This window comes from Thunnus albacares, chromosome 16, assembly GCF_914725855.1.
Source record: "Thunnus albacares chromosome 16, fThuAlb1.1, whole genome shotgun sequence".
In the NCBI taxonomy this organism is placed as follows: domain Eukaryota; kingdom Metazoa; phylum Chordata; class Actinopteri; order Scombriformes; family Scombridae; genus Thunnus; species Thunnus albacares.
In genome coordinates, this window is record NC_058121.1 from 5,612,981 (window position 1) to 5,639,119 (window position 26,139).

Below are 26,139 nucleotides of genomic sequence, written 5' to 3' on the forward strand. Positions count from 1 at the left end.
ATGATCTCATTGTTGTGTTTTTGTCTTTTTGTCCTCTTCAGGTGACCTTACTGACGGGCCTGGAGGTGCCAAAGAATATCAAACAGTAGGAGCTCCTTCCTCCGTCTGAGCGTGCCCTGGATACAAACCAACAACGTCATATGCAGCCTCACTTCACTCCCACATGGATCTTTTTAAATCCTGCCAGATGGGATTTAGCCCTCTCCCACCCTTCTCAAGGTGCCCTTTGTCTTGGATACACTTCAGGGTGAAATCCTGCTCCATAATTTGTGATGAAGGATTAAATCTGAGTTATTATTGGCTATAAATACATTGATTGAAGCTTGTGGATGTCACTACAGAGTTACTGTGGATCGCCATACTTTTTTCATATCCCGGTCTTTGCCCTGTGAACTCCAGAATAATAACAGCACTCATGTTATTATTCCAGCTTGTGCCATTCCAAAAAAAAAAAAAAAAAAGTCACTGAAAGAACAATACGGCCTGAAATGTCTCCTAGAGGCCTGTGATCAAACGAATCAATCCTCACACTTTGACAGAATCAACAGTGAAGACTCTCACACTGTGCAGTGAAATAATATTGTGCTAGAAGTTATTTTTGCTTTTTATTGTGCTAACTGGTATCTGATCTGTTTACTGATTTACTGATATACAATCAGAAAACAACACCATAGTCATCATTAGTTATCAATAGCAGTTTATAGCAGCAAGGTGCTTTCAGAAGGCGGGAAAAAAAAACGAGGGAGAAATGATTCAGTGATGCTCATTGTTGCTCTGCTTCTCTCTCAGGTGTGTTTACAGATTAAACCAGATGAAAACAGTTTTTTTTAGGAGTTCAAATGGCACCACGGGTTGTTTCACTCATGAAATATTCAAAAGCTAAACTTTTATCTCAGTTGCAGCTCCGACAACACTGCCGCCTTCTCTGTTTTCTGTTTTTCCCCTCTCAGTTCGTATTTAATGGAGAACTGACTTCCTGTCTGTGGGTAGGAATATCTGAGATCTCTGTGTCATGCAAAGTGGCGTAAAGATTGTTTGGTGCTGTTGTCAAAGAGGTTTACACACTGAGGTCAAGCTGGGAGAGTTCCATTTCATTGTTCAGTGATGTGATAGATCTACAGAGCCTGGAAGAGAAGGGGGGATGTTTTATCCTGCAACACAAAGTGCTGAATTCATTTAGTTGCAGCTGCTTGGCTTAGCTTAGCATAAAGACTTGAAACGGGGAAAAATCTTTGTTTTTTGTACTGATTAAAGAGACGAGACATAACTTGATAATCAGTTAACTTTGGAGGTGCTGGTTGGTTGATTTTGTTACTTTTACTCAGAGCCAGGCTAGCTGTTTCCCCCTGCTTCCAGTCTTTATGCTAAGCTAAGCTAATCTGCTGCTGGATGTAGCATTATATTTGATGGACAAATAAATGAGTGGTATCAATCTTCTCATCAAACTCTTGGCAGAAAGCGGAGAACACATTTTCCAAGATATCAAACTACTTTTGAAAGCATTGAAACATGCTGCTACATTTCATTACAACTGTAAACATAGTGTTTTGCTTTGGATTATTATCATTCAGTGTTATTTAAAGCTGCATAGAAGTAGGCCGTAAAATAAGCCCAGGAAATAACTTCATATGAAGTTGCAGACAGTGGACTTAACTATTAACTGATACAACTCCAATTTCTAGTCTTTAGCGCCACTCCAGGCTTGTTGGGTCCTTTAGCTTGTATTATTGTAACTTTTACTACCACCAATAATAATATGCCGTACATGCAAGCAACTGACATCTTAATAGAAGTGATTGAAATCAGTTTGAGACATCCTGCAGGAGTTAAATTGACATTTAACCCTTAATATTCAGGTTTCCCCTTTAAATAGCTGTAGGGTCATTTAAAGCCTCTTATTCCACATTTACTGAGAGATTTATATTCTGCTTCATCTTATTACAGCTCTTCAGCTTTATTCAAACTCAAGAATCCTGTCATTAAATCAAATAGATATATTCTAGATGTCTTGTGCATCGTTTTATACATATTTCCTCATTTCAACTTATCAGACATATTTGGCATCTTCGCTAACTTTTGGATCTTCACTAGAATTTTAAAAACTATTCTGTGGGTTTGAATAATGTTTTGCAGCACAGCAGGAGTTTGTAATAAGTGACCAACCGGTGTTTCAATGAGGTTTAAGAGGTTTAAATGTGTGTATTAATCAAGGTGAGGTAACAAGTTCAGTCAGCCTCTCCCATGCTCTGTACACATCAGGATGAACGTCAAAACATGCTAAAATGAAATGGAACTGAGCCTAACCTTGCTTTAAAAAAAATAAGTGTGGTTTTCTCTTAGTAATTTTATCGTGTGCTCATCTTTCAGTCTCTCTGTAGAATCTCACACGACCAGGTACCTTTAATGATCTTGAAAAGTCACATCAGGTAAAGCTACATTTGCAGACGTCTCGTCAGGCGGCTGGATACGGCAGCCTGTAGAGGACAGTAGCTTCAAAATTCAACCAGACCACTGTGACACAGGATATAAGATAATATCGTTTAAACATGCGTCACCCATGTATATTTTATCATGTCACTCAGCTCGATGCAGCAGAGAATGCAGAAGTTTGTTTTTAAATGAATTTAAACTTATTTAATCTTTATTACGATATTGAAATATTTCTATTATCTATAACGTTCTGAGTGTGAGAGAGAAGTAATTAGAAGTGTAGACAGCAGACCTGCCATACAGATGTTGGGGTCATATGTGTGTGTGTATGGGAATCCACAAACTGTAAATACTGATATGTGATTATGACGTGTGATATTAAGCATGGATTACGCATCAAACAAGTTTACAAAATATCTGAAGCTGTATTGTAAATAGTGAACTGTATTATTGTTATTGCAAAGAGTGATGTTAAAGCCAACCGCTACGACAGCTCGCCCTCTGCTGTTGGATGGAGGTACAACAGGATTGATGCATTTCTAAACTAATCCTGTTGTTACATATGGGTCAACTGTGTGTTCATACCTTTAACTGCTGACTTTAAAAAAAAAAAAAATGTCAGCAAGCATTTTGTCTCATCTATCGCATGATATTCCAACATTCAATCAGGGACATAAAACAGTCATTTCTTTTCTGTTTTACATGTTTTTATATATGTTGACAAATTCTTATGATCGCAGGAAGCACTTATATCCTCCTTACCTTATTCTTCTCATTTTCAGTTCAACGCAAACTTTAAATACGCCAGGTGAAGCAGGTATTTCTTACTAAAATTAGAAAGCTCTATTTTCAATAATATAACAGAAATATTATACATTCATTTGTACTTATTTTAAAATAATTTACTTAACTGTAGAGGACTAGAGTAGTATAATATCTTTTAATTATGTTTTGTTCTGCTTCCTGAATTTGGGTTCTTTCTTTACTGAATGAAGAAATTCTACTGGAGAATGATGATTGAACCTTTCTGGGAGCTGGAGACGGGATTATATATTTATTTTTGAATCAAAGCTGTTATCAAGAATGTCAAATCCATGACATTTAAGTCCTAGGATAGCAAAACAGATGGCGTTTTACGCTACAGTGCAAGTCTGCAACAAGCCTGACCAGTTTAACTGGCTCTCTGCAATGAATGCTGCATTCAGATTATGTGGGGAAGCTTGTCTGAAGTCATGAAGAAGCTGAGGTTTTCTGCAGAGTTTGGTTTAGACATTTTTCACATAAGATATTTTGACATTTCACAGTAGGAAAAGGATGCTGTCATTAATTACTGAGACACCTGAATAGAACAGGAGTCATTGCTAATGTTAATAGTAACACCTGTGCTTTTCCTACTATGACAAGTCAAAATGTCTGCTGGGAAAAATTGACACCAATGAAAGTATTTCATTACTGTGCAAACTTAAGATCAAGAAAATAAAACCCATAATAAATAATTTTATTAAAGTTGAAATCTTAATTTGAAATTTAATTGGCATGCAGCCATATATGGTCTACCAGCTGTGTAACATCCTCTATGCTTGACTACAGGCAGGAGGTTGAACTACTGAAGACAAACAGTATATTCTAGTGGTATATATGAACCCGTTGACCTAAGCAGTGCTTTCCAGTAGTATATTTACAACCTTTCCCCTTGTGACATGAATGCAGCATTAGTGTAAACGTCAGGATTTGAACCAGTCCTTCCCCTCCACCCCCCGACCCAGAAACCAAACATCTAACTATCTGCCACAGGGGACTTTGTGACGTGCCCCAGACTGCCAGCTACTACCTAAGGGCTACGTTGCATCATGTGAAGCTTTACTTGCTGCTCGGTCTCTTCTAACCTCCCACACCAGAGGAGAAACGTGCCCCAAGGTAGACTTTGTTGTAACCCGGGAATAGATTTAGCGCCCACGAGCAACGTGAGACATCTATCACGTTCTTCTGAAAGTCTGGATGATTTGGGGGGGTGAGAAGGGGGGGTTGCATGTCTCTGGGCAGTTCTGATATCAAAGTGGCACAGAGGAAATCTTGACTGGAGGGAATATAAGCTACTACCAAAAAGCTTAGGATTCAAAGTGTTTCAGAGGTTTGGGAAGCCAGAGAGTATATCAGGTAAAATGGGGTCAGTCCATTTCCTTCAAACCAATACTTTATGTGGCAGATTCAGACCATAATATCACATATTTAGAATGATTCACATTGTAGTCACTCCTGTCTAGATGTGGTATTGTAAGAGTGCTTGTATGGCATGTCCCTTAACCCCACTCTTACCCACCCATGAATGTGAGATATTTTACTAATTTAACTTCAAGATATGGTGCTGGGGAAAAAAGCATGTCAATGCAGTTAGTTATCTTAAAAAAACAGCACAGGAAAAAAGTCATTTATTTACTGTATTAAGTATGTAAATATATTTAATTATATATTTATTTTCTTTTGTCTATCACCCTCTTTGTTTTGTTCCGTATAAAAGTTGAATGGCTACTGATTATATATACCGTCTATGGTTGATTGAAAGAGGTTAAAAAAAAAGGCTTGCCGGCTACAAAGTCTCCTCAACGTGACACAGATGTGCTTACAGCTTGAAACATGTGCGATGTGCTGCAGATATTTCCTCATGCTCTTTCTTTTTTCTTTTTAAAACATATATAAATAATACAAAAAGCTGCTTCAAGAAAATGGTGTGAGAATTTGTGACCTCACCCAGCCGCACACTGCCAGATCACAAGCTTTTGTTTCGCCATCGTCATTATTTTCTATGTTTTTCCTTTAATGAAATGGAACGAACTGGTTTCTGTGAAGACTTGCAACGTTGACATCTAGAAGACAGCTTCTTGAGGCTCCCAAGAGGTGATGTAAATAACGGTTTTTAGGGGCAAGACCGATTCTGCTTTCTCGTGGTCCATTCAGTGTGTTTATGTGTGTTTCTTCATGAAAACGTCGACATTTTTTTAAATTACATGTGTCTTGTTGAGATCCCTTTGACCCCCCCCTCCTCCCTTCCTGCCAAGTTGTAAATGTTTTGTACGACTACATGGTTTGTATATGAGAAATGCATTGTAACTGCGTAATTTTAAAAGCCTTTACAGTGTAAAACACGAGAAATGAAAATGTCTTCTTTTTTCGGTCATTTATAAAACAAAAATAAATTAACTGTGATGGAATATGATTCGACAGAGACTCCAGTTTTGTGCATTTAACGTCCTGCCATGGCGCACATTCAGGGTCCGTTTTGAAGACTGATAAATTGGATCCTGACTCAGCGGTCTTTCACCAGGAACACCGTCACCTCATATTTTACAGCAGACCTGAGACATGTCCTCAGGAAATCCGCTTCTCAACATCAGGTTTTGTCCATTTCCTCCTTCATGTTTGGCTGCAAAGTCACTGATGGAGGTTTGGATACCGGTTCTTCCTCTGGTCTGCTGATATTTTCCCATCCTGAAGATTTAAATCGGTCACCTGCAAACACAAACATATGAACACACATTTGCACTCCCCTTAATCCTCATCACTAGATGTTTAACCTTGGCCTTCACACTTGACAGGAGTTTAATATTAATCTTTTAATTCCTCTTAAGTGATTTATAGAAGTGTAAGAACACACACCTATTTACTTCCCCTTTTGCCTTTGATTTTCTGGATCTCCTTGGAGCTGAGGATCAGCATGCCGTTCTTGAAGCGCCCGACCTGACCTGAGGGAGCCGAGGACGAACCAGAGGACGCGTTCTTCTTCTTGTCCCTGCTGGAGATGGCAGCATATGGAAATGCAGGTTTCAATCACTGACATGTAGCTAGGCAGCCTGTGTGAACATCTGTTAATGTGGGATTTTCTCTCCGAAGCTCAAATGATGCCAAATATACTGAAGAAAGATATTATGCAAATTACCGGTGCTGTGTTTCTATCCACAGGTTATGATGAATTCTTGTTAATCAAGGAGACATTCTTGTGCTTTAGACTTACGTATTTAGGATAATTATATACTATACAGCTTCAAGGACACTTGAGGAGAGAAAATGTTTGCCAGCATGTAAGTCTTTCACTTTACACCGCCCTGCTGCTGCTTCGTGATCCATGAAGATCTGTAATGAGGGAAATGTTTACAGTCCACCCACCTTTGATTATTCTGCTTCTTCTTTTTCTTCAGGTCCTACAGAGCAAGGACACATGGTTAGAATTGTTATTTATTCATTTATTATTATTATCATCCCCATAACCTTCTAACTAACAACCTAGCAATATATATGTTCACTTATATGTAAAATTAGGGCAACCCATTTCGGTGCAGGTCTTACCGGTTGAACCTCCTCCTTTGCTTTCTGCTTCTTTTCTTTGATCTGCTGCTGTAGCACCTTGTAGTTGCAATACTCCTTCTTAGGAGGCTGATCAGGAGAGAAGAATTACTGTACGTCAACAAGTTGGTCACTCAGCTGTTATAAGGGCGGCGTGACGCTAAGAAAATATGTACAGCACTTTGGAAAAACACTAAAAGAAATCAAGTCATGAGTATTTCCAACTTTGGAGGAACGGGAGGAAAGTTTTCCTTACCCTGGCTCCCAGCATGACTGCTCTGTCCTGTTCAAAAACACGCTGCTGCTCCTTCTTATAGCCAGTGATTCCAAACCGATGCACCTCCAGACGAGCCTACATACAGTACATACACACAAATAAAAGGGAGGTAATTTTATAACATGTAGAAATCATAAAATAACAATATTCACATCATCTGTCACTAAATCTGTAATTAAAGCAGATATTTTAATTTAGTAAATCAGCTTCGGAGCAACATCAATATAAATGCCACAGCAAATGTCTTAAAGAAGATATAAAGTGTGATGAAATTGTTACCTTTTCCAAATTGAGTTCTTCTATCTGGTCGCTTTGCTTCTTCTCTTTTATCTGAAGGGGCTGGACGTGAAGACATCACACATCCAAAGGCAACAAAGACAAGAGGAGAAAGAAAATGAAGTGAATGGATGGTGACAGGAAGAGCATAAACAGAGAAGGTTAACTATGGGTCACATGGTGGCAGGTTTTCAATTCAAAACAAGTTTCTAGGAGGAAAGACTTTTTATGAGAAGGTGCTGCATTTGTGCACATAGCTGACTTGATTCAGTTCTTTGGTAAAGCTGCTGTAAAAAGTAACTGATCCTAGAGGAGATGATTTTTAGTTCATACCACTGTAATGTCAAAACTACCTTCCCCTTCAGCCCTGTTGCTTCATGCGACCGAAAGGATGTTGTCACATTTCCTGTGAGAGAATATAAACTTCACTTCACCCCTCCTATGTTCCATTTCTACTCCATTATGCTGTGAGGAAGTGTAGTACCTCTTTGTGCAATAAAACTATTTTTCCTTTGTGCTGTATAGAGTTTCAGATTCATTACTAAGTCTGACTGACGACACTCTACGTAAAATGCAGCACATAAGATGGTAAAAGATGAAAGATTTCACAGAGCAGATCATCTGTTTTCATTTTTTCCTTTTCAAACTTATATTGGCTGCATGGAAATGTAAATTCAATATGTCTGTTTGACCTAAAAAAAAAATCTGTATCCGTCTATCTGCTGAAATATTAAAATATATGAGTTACCTCATCTGTCACACTGGTTACACACACTAATATCACAATAATTAGATTTATATTAAAATGCAATCCAATAAAGACATCTCAAACAAGCAAAACTGAGCTCTGAGTGTCCAGACAGTTTTTGAGTTGTTTTTTATAACACAAGTTGCATAAAATGATCCAACCTTGGACTTATGATATCATGAAAGTCCTGCACAACGGTGTGCATCAGTTAAGCTTCTGACTTTACTGTTTCAAGATGACAGAAAGCAGAATGCAGCTCTATAAGCCTCTCAGCCTCAGTACACTATGAGTATTGATGACAATACCAAGACTAAAGAAACTTCATTACAGTGTTATGAAGGATAGCTTGTGTCCTGAACTAGCATTATGAAATTGATAAAGTTGCTTTTTTTCATTTTTCACAACCTGAATGATCAAGAGATAATGTGGAAAAAGCAAGAAAACAGGAAAAATAAAATGAAATGGTGTGTTCAACAAGCAGAAGCTGAAGAGGAAATAATCATACCTGTAAATAATGTTTCAACAAGCACAACGAGCAGCAGGGGAATACAGACAGATATAGTCTAGATGATACAGCATCCTAGAACATAGCAATTTATAATGGGTCTGTAATTTTCTACCAGTTTCTACTTTGCTATTCTTAGATTAAAAGGCTAACAAATGTAATACAGAACTGAGGGTGGCACCAGAGGAAAACAAGTGTGTTCTGGACCTTGTAAGCCTCAGCTGTGTTCTGATATATATGGAATAAGCTAAAAACAATCATAGACTTACAGGTATTTTGTCAGGTGCTGGCGTCGGCTTGGTCTTCTGTTTCTTCGTGGGGTCCTGGAAGGTCACTACCTCCACCTGACTCACCTGCTGCATGGTAGGACCTGAGTAAGACATGATACCTTTAACAAGTGAGAAAAGGAGACATACAGAAAACTGTGCTGGAATATGGGAAGGTATAGGTGGGAGGCAGAGTTACAAAACATATTTTAGTGGCAGCCTACCTGTTTGCTGAGGAGTAGTGGTGTCAGCCTTTGATTGTTGCTGCTGGTGAGCAACACCAAAATGCTCCGCTCTGTTGTCTTCATTGTCAGCTGAAGGAGCGTCTTCTTCCTCCTCTTCCTCACATCTCTTCCGTTTTCCCTTCTTCCGAGACTTCTTTTTGGTTGCTGGTTTATTACCTGCACCATCAGGTCAACAACACGGGTACAGAAAGCGTGAAATATGTGATTCCAGTCCCTGTAACCTTAGCTGAACATCATCATCATTTTACAGGGTTTATGTCCCCTCTCTGGTGTTTATGTGAGCTAAAAGCAATAAAAGGCTATTAGATTGAAAATCAATATGCGGAATTAGCATAAATACCTTAATACAAAATTTTCAATATCAAAAAATCTGAAATAAAACACAAATTTATGAAGCCATAAAACAGCACACAAAATTGATACAAGAGTAGAGACAGTGGGCAGTAGAGTTCAACATCTGTCTCTGTAATTACACATCAGTTTGCTAACTAATTATTTGAGTTAACAATATTTACCAATGATCACCTCTGTGATTGTAAATAAAAATATATTGATCCCCGACTTCCATGGAGTGATTAGTATAGGCCACTAATATACAAACTTTAAACTTGCACAGGTCCTTTACTACTTGATATAAATATAATGTATTAAGAACTATATCTTTCTAAACAGGTGGATAAAAGCCTGCAACCGAAACAAGGGTAAACATGCCTGTATGTCACTGTTAGACCATCATGAGCACTGATGGTTAATAAGACTGTAGAGCAGACGTTTATTCATTCATCCTACATTACTAAAGCACATGGAAATACATCCCTTTAATAGGTGTTTACTTCTGTTGCACCGATTTAACTTTCCATTGTGTATTTACATGCTAAAACAAGTATGAAAGGAGTAGTAAGTTAGTAGGTTTCTGACGGCCTATGAGCTAGCCGCCTAGCTTGTTCACTACACTTACCAAAGTCATACAGTTTGTCCAAAACTTGTTCAAGAAACAGACAATCTTCGTCTTCTTCTCCGTTAGCTTTGGAGTTCATTTTAAGTTAATGGCACAGGCAGGTTAACAAAAAAGAGAGCAAAACAGATGCTAACTCGCTGAGGCTCAACGATAGCAGCCGGACAGCATGAATGAAAACAAACTGTGGAAGCACGTGGGGGCGGTCCTTGCGGGCCACCGTAGATTTGAGTGAAAATATACGGAAAAGTCGGCTGGTAGTAACACGCCCATGTGAAGTTGTTCAAGTGCTGACATCAACTAGGAGCATTCTTTACCAAGAAGCAGGACCACAGAAATCCTTCATGCACATATAACATCCCTGGAAGCAGCGTGTATGTGTTTGTAAAGAGTGACGCAGTATGACATCCAACGCTGTTTGTTCGGTATGTAACTGTTATGCTTTGCTAGCCAGAAGGCTAAGCTAACTTAGCTCTCACTGTTTGGCATTTGACGTTTCATTCAAACAAGTGAATAACACATTCATATGTGTGTGTATATAACAACACAGCTTCGAAACATACTGTTCTGTACTGTAGGTGATAATGTTACGGACATTAATAAGGCAGTTTATTGATTTACTTCGCGGTAGTTTTATACTACATGCCACTGTTATGCAACATGATATGCAGCGACGGTTTGAATCACTGTGGCAGAACTAAGTTAATCAGTTGATTTCTTGCCTTTAAACTGTGTAACCCTAGCAGTGCCTTAACGGATAAGTTCACATTTTTTCAAGTCTGTCTTAAAATAACAGTCAGGTGGCCATATGAACATTTAAAACAGGTTTTGCTTGTCATAGTCATTCCTCCTGTTCATATTGACAATTAGAAGATCCCTTCATGATGCACTTACAATATAAGCGATGGGTAACAAAATCCACAGTTCTCCTTCTGTGCAAAAATGTATTTAAAAGTAGATATCTTTCAACGTTACAATCTTTTATGTGCCAAAGTCCCTCTTTTTGTTACTATGCTTCCACCGCAGCTCAACAGGGAAACACTGTCTGAGGAAACTTAAATAGGGAAATTGATGCTAAAAAGACTCTAAATGTGTCAGATATCCACTTGATATGACTAACTCAGAGTGCTGCAGCCTCATATAAGCTTCACATCAACTTTGAAATGCATTTTTACACAAAATGACTGTGTGTGAACACACTTGGGATTTTGGCCCCCAGCACTTACATTGAAAGCACATTTGAAGGGGATCTTTTAATAGTCAGTATGAATAGGAGGCAAGGCAAGTTTATTTGTATAGCACATTTTAACAACAAGGCAATTCAAAGTGCTTTACATAGAGCATAAAAGGCATCAAGACAGATTATAAAAGCAACACAAGGCAATGTAAAAAGACATTTAAATACAATTAAAAGTTTTAAATTTGGAAATGAAAATAAGTTAAAATAGAATAAGACAGATAAAACTGGACAATAAAAAATACAGTGCAGTGTAAGATATTAAGCCTCAAATTTGGTTTAATAAAAGGCAAACAGAAAAGTCTTCAGCTGTGATTTAAAAGAACTGAGAGTTGCAGCAGACCTGCAGTTTTCTGGGAGTTTCTTCCAGCATAAAAACTGAACACTGCTTCTCCATGTTTAGTTTTGACTCTAGGGACAGAAAGCAGACCTGTCCCAGATGACCTGAGAGGTCTAAATGATTCATAATGTAGCAGCAGATCAGAAATGCATTTTGGCCCTAAACCATTCAGTGCTTTATAAATCAATGGCAGCATTTTAAGATGAATACTTTGACAGACAGGAAGTCAGTGTAAAGATCTGAGAACTGGAGTGATATGATCCACTTTCTTAGTGTTAGTGAGGACTTGAGCAGCAGTATTCTGAATCAGCTGCAGCTGTCTGATTGATTTTTTTTTTTAGGGAGACCTGTGAAAACACCTTTACAGTAGTCAAGTCTACTGAAGATAAATGCATGGACAAGTTTTTCCAAATCCTGCTGAGACATAAGTCCTTTAGTTCTTGATATATTCTTTAGGTGATAGTAGGCTGACTGTGTAATTGTCTTAATGTAGTTGTTGGAAGTCAGGTCTGAGTCCATGACTACACCAAAATTTCTGGCTTGGTTTGTGGTTTTTAACATTATTGATTGAAGCTGAGTGCTGACTTTTAATTGTTCTTCCTGGCTCCAAAAACAATTACTTCAGTTTTATCTTTGTTTAACTGAAGAAAATTCTGGCACATCCAGTCATTGATTTGTTCAGTGCACTTACTCAGTGCTCGTATTGGACAATAGTCCCCTGGTGAGACGGTTATGTTAATTTGTATGTCATCTGCATAACTGTGGTAACATATTTTGTTGTTTTCCAAAATCTGAGCCAGTGGGAGCATGTGGATGTTGAACAGAAGAGGCCCCAGAATGGAGCCTTGGGGAACTCCACATGTCATTTTTGTCTGCTCAGATGTGTATTTACCAATAGACACAAAGTAGACCCTGTAGAAACAATACCTGCTTCTAACATAGTGCGATGTTTTGCTTTTATCTAGCATAGAGATCCTATGCTGAAGAAAAGAGATGATTTTGAAGACATGTTGGAAGAGAGGAGGAACTCCAGCGACCTCAGATACGCCCTCAGATGTTACACTCCCGTTCTTTACAAAGGAGTAGCTCCCTGCAAAGCCAACCAGCTGAAGAACATGGTGCTTCAGTCTGAGCAGATACACTATGTCATCAATCAGGTAAGTTAATGCCAGTGGTTTCCTAACTTATAGGAAAATATTACCATAGTTCCTAAAAAGTACATGCGTGTGCTTTGGCAAATACACAGCTGACAGATGCTGAATACATTTACCACATTATGCTGTTCTGGGAAATATTTTATTTTGAATGTCCAAGGTTTCCAAAGAGATGGGCAGGGCTGTTGATGATGTCCAGGAGGAGGCATCAGCCATCTTGGAGGAGATGGCTCACCGCCTGCAGCTCAGCACTGTTCGCTTCTTCGCCTTCACACTCAGCAAGGTTTTTAAAACCTTGTTCAGGAGCATCTGTGTCAATGAAGAGGGCATCCAGAGAGTGAGTATAAACACAGACACTAATGATTAAGTGTCAGTGAAAAGTTTAAAACACTTTGGAAGACTGACAGACACATACACACCTAATATGCGTTTGTATTGTTGTTAGCTCCAGCAGGCCATTCAGGAGCACCCGGTAGTTCTGCTACCTAGTCACCGTAGTTACATGGACTTCCTGCTTATGTCATACATCCTGTACACCTACGACCTGGCTCTGCCTGTCATCGCTGCCGGCATGGGTAAGCATGGGAAAGAACAAGTGTGTGTGCTTAGGTACCAGCTTATTAGATAGACATGTACAAGCTGTCCAGGTTTTGTTGACTTTGTGTCAGAGAGGTGTTGATTCTACTTTATGGTGTTTTTGGAGGACGTACTCTGCTGTGTTTTAGAATGATTTATATTCATATTGTCCACATTCAGATTACCTCTCAACATAATTCAGTCCTGTACTGCACCATCACTATTTGCGTATAAACTTACAATCAGTATTTCCCTGCAGACTTCATGGGGATGAAATTTGTTGGGGAGATGCTGCGCATGTCTGGAGCTTTCTTTATTCGGCGGTCATTTGGTGGAGACAAACTGTACTGGGCTGTTTTCTCAGAGTACGTTAAGACCATGCTCAAGGTGAGGATACTGTTATTTCCTCAGAGACTTTTTTGTTTAAAGTTTTAGAGGACATTTGTTGTGCCCGTTTTAATAATTTAAAGGCCTGATCACAATTGGTACACAGAGCCCAACCAGAAAGAGTGAACACAGTCCATACAACTTACAACTGTGATATTATTTCTGTATTGAATGCACAACTTTGGGAGAGAGTAAATACAATCAAGTGTTTGTAAATGTTTTTTTTTTATTCCAGAATGGATTTGCACCAGTTGAATTTTTCCTAGAGGGAACCAGAAGCCGAACGTGCAAGTCTTTGACTCCAAAGTTAGGTAAGTCACATGACAAAGCAACCACAAGCTCTCCCAGCTTTCTATGGAAAAACAAAATTCATAATCTACAAGTAATCTGTAAAACATTTCCCACTGGATGTTTGAACAGATACTGTGTTTTGGTTTTTCTGTAGTTTCTTCTGCCAGTACAGCTTCTTAAAACATACTGAATATGTGACAAAAAAACAAAACAAAAAGCCCGGATCATACATTATATTTTCAACATGTTTCAACATCATTTTGCAAATTTTTATTTGTGGTACAATCCATTTTCAACTGATGTAACCTTTTTTTTGTTCAATAATCAATATTTTTCTGAGTGTCCTATCTTTGTGTCTTCATCCAGGTCTGTTGAACATAGTGATGGATCCATTCCTCAAAGGGGAGGTGTATGATGTCAGCTTGGTCCCAGTCAGTATCAGTTATGAGAGGATCTTGGAGGAGTCGCTCTATGCCAGAGAACTACTGGGTGTACCAAAACCCAAGGAGTCAACTTCAGTGAGTCACCTAAACACCTGATTTGGAAAAATCCCAAATCAGTGTAAAAATTCAACAGCTGCACCCTTTTTTCTCTAAATCTGAAACAATCTTTTCATCAAAAGTCATTTTGCAGCCTGAAAGAAAATTGATACATATATGAGAATTAGTTTTGGCATTTTAAATTGGCTCATGTGACTAGTTGAAATAAATGTTTATCACCAGGTATCGTCAGTTTTTTCCACCACAGTAAAATTGGGAAACTGACTTCTGGTTTTTGGTTGTCCATGTCAGAGATGAAACATTTTAACATTATGCTAATTTACCAAAAGGGGGTAAATGAACTAACAGAGTGCTGGAAAGTGAGTTTTATGGTACAGACATAGAAATTTGTTAGTGGTGTAGGAAGTCTGTATGAAGTTGGTTTATCACTGCATCATCTCTCTCTTACAGGGTCTGTTTAAAGCCAGAAAGGTCCTCAGTGAAGACTATGGCAGTATCCATGTGTACTTTGGTCAGCCTGTGTCTGTCAGAAGTATATCCCAGGGCAGGGTTAACCGCTGCCAGTTCAACCTGAAACCAAGGTATGATGTACAAGCATTAAACTATCAGTGTAAAAACTAAAGGAACACCCAGGCATCCAGTGCTGTTACTGCTATTTGATTGTTTTTACAACATGATTAGTTCTTGAATTAACTTCCTCCACATGTCATGTTGTGCATCAGTAAAGCTGTTGTCTCTTTTCAGGAGTATAACAAGGCTAATAGGCCTTCTATCTAGATTTTATCTAATCAAGATTGCGTTATCTTCAGTATACACCCTAAAAACGTGGCAAAATTTGACATTTACATACTTGAGACCTGTCAGTAAATCCCTCATCATGCTTGTTCTGAACCCACTGATATCTGATTTTGATTTTTAAAAAGCTTGTTACTGTTTCACCTGGCAGCCACCTCTTGTAAAGGTTTGTATCATGTTCCTGGTTGTATGTATCCTATATTTTGTAGTAGCTTTTCCACCCCTCATCATTCTTGTTTAATGTAATTCAGTTGATCTCGTCTTTAGTCTTTTAGCTTATAGATTCCTCCCCCTCTTGCACAAGTGTTTGTTCACTTTTTAATTCATGTATAGTTGAGGATATGTAGATAAAAGAGTGTTTTTATAATATGTGGCTGTCCTTTTGTACAAATCTAAAAAAAATCTATACAAAATCTTTTTTTTTTCTAAAATAAAAATATATTTCTTTTAATGTGCAAAAATAATTCCATATTAATAATAATAATAATAATAATAATAATACCATATTTTCTGCAATTATAAAAACATTGCCTGACTGTAAGCTTTCGCTGTCCAGACACATTCCCAGGAGGCCCAGCGAGGAGATCCACAGCTTCGTGAATAACTCTGCCTACAGGTTGGTAAGGGCACAGGAGGAGAACATGGTCCTGAAGCCGTGGGTCCTTCTGGCCTCCCTGCTGCTCCAGAACCACCACCAGAACCAGGCGGCGGGGCAGAAACAGGGGATGGCGCTGGACGAGTTGACTGAAAAAGCTGTGTGGCTCAGGGACCTCTCCCGGCAGTATGGAGCCTTCCTACACTGGCCTGGTACAGTATGATCCCAGTCCTCCCTCTCAGGCACATTCACTGTTGTCACAATGATACTATTGACTTTGTGCTCAAGTGAACTGATGAACAAGACGTCTTTGTTGATTTTCAGATGTAGTGGTTGAAAAGAGCTTATTAGTGGGAGCTGAAGTGATATTAAGTAATCTAGATATAACTAACGATGATACTGTTGTGGCGTTATTTGAGACCAGAAAAAGATTTATCCTTGAAACCGTAAGTCCTCCATATGGAGTAGATTATCTGATTAGATTCAGATTAAGACCATCTTGCTAGAAACATTTGCATATTGGATAGCTTTAATGCAATATGTAAGTTTTAATCACAAGTGCTCACGTCCCCTTATTCCTTTCTCTCTGTCCTGCTCCTTTGATTTTGTCGATAAGATTTTTTAATTCTCTCCCTCAGACCACATGCCTCCATCAGAGGTAGTTTCCTCCAGTCTCTCCCTGCATCGAGGTCTAGTGAGGATCTCTGAGGGAAGAGTCCAGCTGGCATTGGAACAAGGTTTATATTCATTCATTTGTTTGTTTCCTCTTTCTTTGATTTTTGTATTTCCTTGTTATTTTTTATTCCTTGTTATATCAGGAAAAGTCCTACAAAGTTAAGTTACAGTGTATATTTTAGGCTTCTAGCTTTCACTTAAAGTATGTTAAACATGCTTGAAAAAAGTAATGTACTTCAGATGTGATGAGAAAACTTTCTTAGTTCTGAAATGTGTCACATAGGTGAGCTGGTGTGTTTAAATAAATATATTTGTACTTTCTTAAGTACAAATCTAGCTAAAAACTTGACATTAACACAATTACAGTCCAACAATGGTGCTTTTTTTGGCTAAAATGGTCTTAAGAACTCTTGAGATGTCTAATTGAAGCAGAAAAAACGATCCTATATGTGGATGAAAGGCCAACCATTTTGGTTTGTACACTTGCATCCAAACCTTTATATCAGGCCACTTTTTGAAAGACATTTTGCTCGCTACGCTGTGGCTATTTTATGTAGCTGCATTCAGTAAAACTGAGAGACCAGACATCCACCAGACAATCTGTAATGTTAAACAACAAGCTAGCTTTTACACATTTACAGTGTCTGAAAAAAATATACCATATCTGGAAAATAAACCATCTTTCCCTTATGTGTTGCCTTCATCTGACATTAAACATGATCTTGAAGCAGGAGGACAAGTGAAGCCAGAGGAACCTCACAGCACCATCACTCCAGAAGAGGATCTCTTGAGCCAGGCAGTCGTCGTACTCTCCTGCTCCTCCTACAGGAACCAGGCGCTGCACGTCTTCATCCGACCGTCGCTGCTGGCCTCAGCCATACACACTGCCACCTCCAACAAAAAACGTAAGTGTGACACATTGTGAAATGTGATAGAACAACACAGCCCAGGCAAGTAAAGGGAATAATCCTACAAACTCGGTTATTTTGTCGCTATAGTTTCACATCACTTTCAGGGATTTCTCTGTTTGCTGGAACATTTACTTGAATAAAGATATTTTCAACTGTGTTTGTGACAGAAAATAGGATGAGTACCTTTCATAGCCACTCAATAACAGCTGGCTTTCAATGCATAAATTTGTGTAAAAAGGGTGTCAGTTTTGCCTCAGGAGACAAAGGCATACAAATCCTTCAGAAAGGAAGAGAAATTCCACAAAATGCAATAGATTTAAATCCCTTTCAAGGAATTTTGTGCTGGCTGAGCACACCAGTTTCCACTCTTAATAGTTCAACATATTTATACCAGAAAGCCACATGGTATAGATGGATATTTAGAATACAAGTATGCTGCTTCTCCTGCATGTAAATCATTGTGTGTTTTCCAGAGGAGGTCTATAACAGTTTCAGCTTCCTGAGAAACATGTTCTCCAATGAGTTCATCCTCTGTCCTGGGGCTACAGTGCAGGTGAAGAACATTTGTATTCTGTTGTGCTTGAAATAAATGGCCCTGCAGTAAATTACGGTAAGGCCCATTAGACATGTGGTTTTCATTTTTCACTCTTGTCATGTGTCCTGTAGGATTTTGAGGAGGCCTGTTACCTGCTGGTGAAGACTGGAGCTCTGCAGGTTACTCAGCAGGAAGTTCTTGTAACAGAGAGAGGACAAAGAACCCTGACCTTCCTCACCAGTATGCTGGACCCCTTTCTACAAGGATACCAGGTGACGGGGACACACACACTGTAGTTTTGTGAATGTTGGTTGTGTTGGTTTTGTATACAGGAGGCTAGTTGTGTGCATATCTAATCCTGTATTTAGTCCAGGTGCAGGATAATAGATTCAGATGAGGAAAAAGAGTATTTGCAGACTTTAATTAAGTTTCTGAAATGTGTTAGACTTTATCAGGCATTGTTTGAACGTTTTTGGAGACTTGATAGAGTTGAAAGTCATATAAAGTTCCTTGTTGTGTTCCAGTCAATTTAGATTTTTAAGTCAGATTTTTTTTTTTTACAATGTAGCGACAAGGTTCTTTTGTCCACTCTTTTCATTAATGCAGAAAACATTATATATCATGCATCTGCAGCACTAAACAGTATTTTCCAGTTTTACAGATTTATTTATATTTAATTATTTTTAAATTGGTCTCTAAATGTAATGTCAAGTCCCATTTAACATATCTTAGGACACATTCATGCATATGCACATGTTCTAAACAGGAGAAAACTGCATGCAAACATCAAGCCTTTTTTTCATTAAGAAATTGATGTTTAAGCAACAGAACTCTTAATATCAGATGTCCTTTAGAGGGTGTTGTCAACACATTTTTGACCTTAATATCTGCGGTGTGTGTGTGTGTGTTTGTGTGTTGGGTCCAGGTGGTGTGTCGGTTCCTGTGTGAAGAGGCCACTGAGGCTCTGACAGAAAAACAGTTCATCCCCGCTGTCCGCAAGTTCATCATCAAACACCTGCTAGCAGGTTTCTCCCTCTTTGCCAATTTTTTCAAACTGTTTCTTCCTGTGTTTTTATCTCAACCTTCAACAAAATATACTGATTTTGAGTCGTGTCTGTTTGTTATCCAGGTAGACTAAGATACACTGAGGTATTGTCATCTGACCTTCAGAAGAACTCTCTGGCAGCTTTGCTGAGGCTGGGCGCTGTACGGAAAATCAAAGGGTATGTTGGTTTTGATCATCCTTGTGTCCCTGGTTGGTTGGATAGCCTAAAGCAACAGCTGACTAAAATGAAAACACAAGCTGAAAATACAACAGTCCAATAATAGCTAGACAGCATATCAATGAGAAAATGAATTCTCTGGAAACTACCAGGACCTTGAATAATATTACACACATATTATGTGTGAAGTGGGTCGACAGATATTTTTTATTTATATTAGCTTAATTAATGAATCTAATCAGTATGGTTATATAGTGGTCATATTCAGTTCATCATGTTGCTGATCACCGGACTTTTTTAAAGCTGAGGTGCTTGTTTCGTTTTCCATTTCTGAGTGACACGGCGCTTTGAGCTCCTTTTTGTTCTGTTCTTTTCCTTTTACTTGAGAAATCGGTTTATTGGTCATGAAAAGTGAGTTACAGCCTTATCGTACGTTTGTATCCAGTCAAGTCAGTTTTATTTATTTTGTTTTATTTATGTAGCCAAAATTCAAAAATCACAAATTTGCCTCAAAAGGATTTACAGTCTGTACATAATACAATAACCTTTATAATTAAACCCTCAATTTGGATAAAGACTCCCAAAAAACCCTTCAGTTGTGTCGTTATTGCAAAACAAAAAATGAATCATTTGGTTTCACCCAAATAACAAAATCCAATATTATCTCACTTGACCTCTAGTGGTATCCAGCCATTCAGTGTGTTTCTTTTTTGTTGGGTTTGGTTTTTGAGATTTCTGCTTGCACCCCAGTACATCTGAGGTGAAAGGAATTGCGTTTGTGATGTTCACAGCATTGAAAAACGACTTAAAAAAAAAAAATCAGCAGCACCATATTTCAAGAAACGATGTCCATTTTACTCTGGATTATGTTGGAAATGCTTTCAAACAGTGAAATAGTGCCTACATAAGCTATGATTCAGCAGCGAGTGTGAACACAGACTTGTTTTGCTCTGAAAATAACCTTTCCTTTCAATGGTTTTACTTCAGAGCGGAGCAAGGGACTTTAAAGGTCAACAAGGTGATGGTGAACTCATTGGAAGACACTCTAGGTAAGAAACAAGCTGTCAATTGGAGCTTAAACATTTAGTTGGCTTCAAATACAAAAATAAAGGAAAAAATAGTGTTTTCTTTCCAGGCTTTTCAAAAAAATCTAATTTGTCTCTTTGTCTAGGAGGAAAACTCCCGACTCAGAAAGCTGCTGTCGCTCGACTTTAATTCACCGACCTCGTTAGCCAAAAAAAGGGACTGAGAAGGGTCGAATCTTTGTACCTGCATATGCAAAACGCAGCGTTTTCTCAGCTCATCTCAGCGCGGTACAGTACAAGTCGACCCACAAAGGCAGTCCAACCTACCTGCTTTCTATAAGAGACGGAACAGAAGAGGTGCCATCCGCAGACCTCTTTTATTTTCTTTTTTTCTTTCATTTCTTTCTCTTCTCTGCACCTCTCCTCTCAAAATGCCTTTTTTTTCTCTTTTTGAGACTCTTCTATTAAAACTTTTTTCTATACCTACATGAAACCAGATGATGAGTAAGGCCTTTGAAGGTGTTTTGCTTAGCTCTTTGTCTCATTCTGCATAACTGACCTTTTTGTTACGAGCAGCCTTGTGAAAGCCTCTGAATGTGCCAACTCCACTCAGGATAGTGGCCATTCTCCATGACTGCATTTGATATGTATCCTTCTATTCTCAGTGTGGCTTTTCTTTGTGTTATTTTCTGTCTCCTCTTTCATATCAACTTCAGTCTGTCTCTGTTTGTTGTTTGCTGTTAGTTTCTTTTAGTCTTGTCTGCTTCTTTTGAGCACTTTAATGAATTCCCTCATGCACTGTGGTGTGGACCTATATCCTAAATCTCTTTTGACACTCTTTTTTTTTTTCAGTATTCGTGTTTTTTGTGGAACAAAAGTTGCTTAATTAGGTGGATGAAAAATTTGGGAAGTTGCATATTTTAGCTTTTGGTAAAAATGATTTTCTATTGTTCTGTATGAACTTATATATATTTGAGTTGAACTTGCCACAAAACCCAGGGCCTACTTCAAAAGTAGTTGTGCCAGGTTGCATGTTTGGATTTAAGCCACCTTGGTTTAAGTTTGCAGCCCATCTTCAGGCCCTTTGCCAACACTCCAAGTTACACCAACAAGCGGTGCATTCATCTTTGTTTACACAGTGGAGATAATACTACAGGTCAGATGCCACATTATTGCCAAACACCAGATAAAATTGCCGTTAGTTTTACTGAAGCACTACCAGCTACACCAAAGGAATCCAATGCATATTCTTTGTCAAGGTTGAAGAAAATTTGCATTCTCTCACATTCTCAAGTCTAAAAATAGTTGCCGAAGTCACATCATAGTTACTGATTTTTACTGACTCGACTGATTGAAGTCGGGATGTTATAAAGTTGTTTAATATGCAGTCTTTATTTATTTCCAAAGAAACACACACATTTGATATCATTTTGTTACAAGGGAATAAAAGAAAACAAGAGCATTAACTTGAGCACAGAAGCTCAGCTCATGAAAGGTCACTAACACAGAGGAATAACAGGCCAACGGGTGATTTGAAGACTCAGGATTACCCACTTAGCTGACACATTGTTCAGAAGTGTGTATTTTTTATCAAAGTTTCCGAATTAAAACTAGAGTAGTTTAAAAAAAAAAAAATCCTTATATTGAAGCTATTTATTTGGTAGTTAACTAGCAGTCCCAGTGTCAACATCAGATTGTGGTTTTTACAAATACAGGCAGAGCTGCTTTGGAGGTAGAAACGTCATTGGTTGAGTTACAGCTGGTGGTAAAAGCAAACACCTGCAGAGTAACTTTAGACTGAAAGTTCTGTTCTACACTCAACCTTTATTTTCACTGCAGGAACATATCGTAGCTCCAATTTAGGTCACAAGACAGCGTTCACATGAGATTGGCTGGCACATCCATTGACAAGTTTGAATTGGAGCATTATGGGATGCATTATTTGTGTGCAGGCCTCGAAAGCGGCTAAACTTACGTTGAAATGTTCAACTACTTTGAGCTTTTAAACGTCTCTATCAGTGCACAGGTCTCACTATAATAATAAGACATCATCTGTTTTGTTTTTTTTTTTTTTGTTCGTTTTTTCTAATTGATCCGAAATGCTCATATGAAACATCACCAAATTATCCGAGTAATATAAACAACACCACTGTCTTGAAACATTAAACACTAGTTCTTCAGGTTTCACTCACTGACGTTAATTCAACCAATAAGAAAGCAGCTCTGCATCCTAGAGGTGTTTGTACAACTACGATCTGCATGTCAACACACACTTCATCCAAAGTGCAAGTTGTCAGTGTGAGTGCTTTTGTGGTTGAATTGTTTTTTTTCCCCAAAAGTAACAGCTTTTATAGTATGCCTAATGTGTCTTTGTATGTGTGTGTGTGTGCATTCATAATTATAACTATGTGTTAAGTGTGTATGTTGGGTGAGGCCTTTTAGTACTGAATGTACAGGCTGATGAAGAACAAGAGCATGTTAATAAAGTGTTTTGAAATACAAACTGCAGCCTAGATGCTGTCTCTTTTTGGGTCAAGATGTGCAGATGGATTAAAATTCACCCCATCATCCTCTGATATCAAATGCTTGATAGTCAGCTGATAGAAAGTCTTTGATCTTTTTTGATTAACAACTAAAAATGGTCAGTTTTAATGGTATTGTGTTTACTCAGAGACAGAAAAATAAAGATTTTAAAGTTTTAACCTGACAGCTCGCCTCTTCAGGTTCAGACTTGTTAGTATTTACCCATGCTGGTGTTGGAACTGATCACCTGTGGTACCAATTCACATACTTCTTACTGATCCTGGAAGTCATGGATTCTCATTGAATTTTAAGAGTTCAATATTTAGATGCTTCAGTGTGAAGAAGGTTCTTAATACATTGAAATATAGTCATTGAAATTCAGTTGAAACAATGGTTTTATGGAATCTAGACCTCTAAAAAACATTTTTCATAATGGGTACAATATGGTTGTCTCTACATCAGTGGTTTTCAGATGTTTTGACCATGACCCTGTAAAATAAAGCAATATCTACTTGTGACCCTTTGTCACATGTTGCATGTCTTTGAGTTATGAGCAGTTCAGCCAAAGAGGGATTTTTCTTGCACAGTTTCATTTAAAGGTCTGAAGAGCTGAAAGTTTCCAGTATTACCGAAAAAAGCAAAAAAAACCCAAAGAACAAAAAAACAAACCTAAGAAAAAAAGTCAGAAAATATACACACATGTATCAGAAATATGTTTTTTCTTTTTATTACATCTTTTTAATCAGCTTGTGGCTCTCTAAAATTTATATTTCGAATCTCTTGCAGGATCTGGACCTCAGGTTAGCAACTAATGTTGTGCGTCATCTGTTTGCCTGTTGTGTTCCCAAACTGAAATTACTGACAAATAATCAATCTTTGGGATTGCAGCTGAAGCCCCCTCTACACTACACACACATAAAAATGTAATAAATATTCAATTATTTTAAATGAGAATAGAATCAAACAGTAACATTGGAAATAAAATAGAACAAAGTATATAAAAGAAGCACTAAAAGAAGAATTTAAAAAACAGCTATATTACACTTACAAGGAATATGCAGTTACATATATACATATAAATAATATATATACAGTACTGTCTATACTGGCTATAGAAACTGGCAGGTTTACTGCTCTTCCTAAAGAGGAATGACTTTGTTTGCTATGTGATTTAAGTGAGACTGAAAATGACTCCATCTTATGTTTTATTGATCATTATGTAATGTTCTAAAGGCTACACTATCTAGTAAAATGTCCATAATTCCTGATGAATTTTTCTGGATGAATGTTTATTAAAAAAATCTTGAGCTGTGTTTCAGGAAGGGAACCTTTTGTGTGGCTGATTTTATTTTTAAAGCCTGGTAAGACAAAGTTCTTTGTTTGCAATGTAATGTAAGACTGTTTGTTCTTGTCTATGTTTGACAAATGTTTCACCACTGCAACTGTGTTTTGGTGTCATGTAAGTCCATGTGGGCTGGACATTTGTATGTGCATGACACAATAACTAACTAACTAACTACACAGAGCCCCCACAGAGCCCTGATCTCAACATCATGGAGTCAGTCTAGGATTACGTGAAGACACAGAAGCAGCTGAGTCGCCTTAATCCACAGGAGAGGCAACTTCTCAAAGATGTGGGAACAACCGACCTGCCAAGTACCTGAAAAACTGTGTGCAGATGTACTGAGGAGAACTGCTGCTGTTTCAAAAGCCAAGCGTGCTCACGCCAAATATCGATTTCATTTAGGTTTCTTCTGTTTACTGAAGTTTGTATGAAGTTAATTGATAAATAAAAACTACATGGCATTATTTTAGAAAACATCCTCACTTTACTCAGTGCATTAAACCTTTGCACAGTACTGTATGTATGTATGTGTATATATTCAATACCAATCAAAAGTTTGGACACACCTTCCCATTCACTTGAATGAGAAAGTTTGTTAATGTAATATGCAAGTTGTAGTACAAGAAAAATTTAGGTATCAGTGGGAGTGAGGTAATGGTATGGTAATGTGCATAAGAAGACCAAAAATAACAGAATAGTTCAATGTAATGGTGCAACACATAGAAGTAGACATACAGTATATAGTACATAGAGCTGAGGTTGTGAGGAGAGATAAGGTATGGAAGACATTATATTACATCAAAGTGTCACATACAGTACTGCATTTTTCTCTTGGTGCAGTTAGAGAACAGCAAATATAACCAACCTCTAGGTGTCAGACTTGCCTCGCTGTTAGCCTCTCAGTTCATGGCAGATTGTTTATGTACACACACACACACACACACACACACACACACACACACCCTATCACAGCAGCATTCTTCATCATGTTTTGTGGCTCATGCTGCTGAGTAAGAGACTGCTGCCACCAAATCTACCACTTTCCATCCATATTGCCCTTTCTCTCGCACTCACTCAGTCTCTGACAAATTAGAGGTTCATCCAAAGTTGCCATTCCAAATTGCTTATACACTCTAGTCCATCCATCCATCCATCCATCCATCCATCCATCCATCCATCCATTCCCTCCTCCTGCTTTCTCTTTCTCTCCATCCATATCCGTCTCCTTGGTGGTGGTGTATAATAGTGTCAGCCACAGCCATATCAGCACTTTATCTGCTACATTATGACAAGCTCTATTGAAGGGGCACAAATGCACACGCACACGCGCACACACATACACACAATTTAAAGGAGAACAACACCCTCATCAACTGCCTCCTGACCTGTGGCAGCTGCTGGGAAACAAAAGCAGCAGACGGCTAGTGTTTTATGGCCAGAGGTGCAGTAGCCTATGTTTAGTTTTGTTCTTTAAAGTCTGGTCAGTGTTGTTCTTTTACTTTCTGTCTGTGTGTGGACGCATAGGTGTGACTGAGTGCACACTGCCCTGGTGTTGTGCCCACAGGGGTTTGTGGAGGTCTATATTTAGGGAATTGATTGAAAGAAAAGGCACCCTGGTGTATAATGTTTCAGCAGTTAACCTTAGGTAATGGTAGGTTGATGGATTCAGCTCATTTGCTCCGGCAGATCCCGTTTATCAGCGCTGAGCTGGAGGCTGAGGCATTTACATACAGTAGGGGGAGCAGCACTCAAAGTCAAACTTGGGACTGCCAAGGATCCCTGAGGAGAGTCTAGGAGATCCCAATTACTATACATTTAAAGGATTTCTCAACCAAACCACATATAGATAGAGAGGCTAAAGGCTGAACTATGGCATTTCAGGATTCTTATCGCACAAAACATCTTTGCTTTAAGTGCTCTTGCCCTGAAAGCACTCATCTCATTCTTTATTGACAAGTTAGGGAGGAAAAGTGCTCAGAGAGCCCAT

The 26,139-nt window shown here is 38.4% G+C and overlaps 3 protein-coding genes across 8 annotated transcripts in view; 2 read left to right on the forward strand and 1 right to left on the reverse strand.

The window, feature by feature from the left end:
• LOC122999575 (E3 ubiquitin-protein ligase TRIM9) overlaps positions 1-5,639 on the forward strand; it is a 55,223-nt gene extending 49,584 nt beyond the window's left edge. For both annotated transcript variants that reach the window (XM_044376588.1, XM_044376589.1), the window contains one exon: positions 42-5,639. In XM_044376588.1, the coding sequence (XP_044232523.1) occupies positions 42-89 (48 nt within the window). In that variant the 3' untranslated portion in view covers positions 90-5,639. The remainder of the gene's footprint in view (positions 1-41) is intronic.
• c16h1orf131 (chromosome 16 C1orf131 homolog) lies at positions 5,591-10,267 on the reverse strand. 4 transcript variants are annotated; one of them, XM_044376593.1, is made up of 9 exons: positions 10,044-10,267; positions 9,065-9,241; positions 8,844-8,962; positions 7,325-7,384; positions 7,025-7,120; positions 6,772-6,858; positions 6,592-6,626; positions 6,085-6,220; positions 5,591-5,937 (listed from the first exon to the last, which is right to left on the reverse strand). In XM_044376593.1, exons 1-8 carry the CDS (start codon positions 10,120-10,122, stop codon positions 6,085-6,087), a joined length of 789 nt encoding a protein of 262 aa, XP_044232528.1. In that variant the 5' UTR covers positions 10,123-10,267; the 3' UTR covers positions 5,591-5,937. The 4 variants fall into 4 exon arrangements, with proteins under 4 accessions (XP_044232528.1, XP_044232530.1, XP_044232527.1 ...); XM_044376595.1 differs by having other exon boundaries at positions 8,844-8,944; positions 10,044-10,266; XM_044376592.1 differs by having other exon boundaries at positions 9,065-9,250; positions 10,044-10,233.
• Positions 10,268-10,286: 19 nt separating this feature from the next.
• Positions 10,287-20,491, forward strand: gnpat (glyceronephosphate O-acyltransferase). 2 transcript variants are annotated; one of them, XM_044376591.1, is made up of 17 exons: positions 10,287-10,465; positions 12,583-12,774; positions 12,932-13,108; positions 13,217-13,346; positions 13,607-13,734; positions 13,970-14,045; positions 14,392-14,543; positions 14,976-15,106; positions 15,877-16,127; positions 16,554-16,652; positions 17,322-17,495; positions 17,975-18,054; positions 18,168-18,308; positions 18,962-19,061; positions 19,166-19,259; positions 20,247-20,308; positions 20,431-20,491. In XM_044376591.1, exons 1-17 carry the CDS (start codon positions 10,442-10,444, stop codon positions 20,472-20,474), a joined length of 2,055 nt encoding a protein of 684 aa, XP_044232526.1. In that variant the 5' UTR covers positions 10,287-10,441; the 3' UTR covers positions 20,475-20,491. The 2 variants fall into 2 exon arrangements, with proteins under 2 accessions (XP_044232526.1, XP_044232525.1); XM_044376590.1 differs by having other exon boundaries at positions 10,288-10,465; positions 17,319-17,495.
• Positions 20,492-26,139: the final 5,648 nt, after the last annotated feature.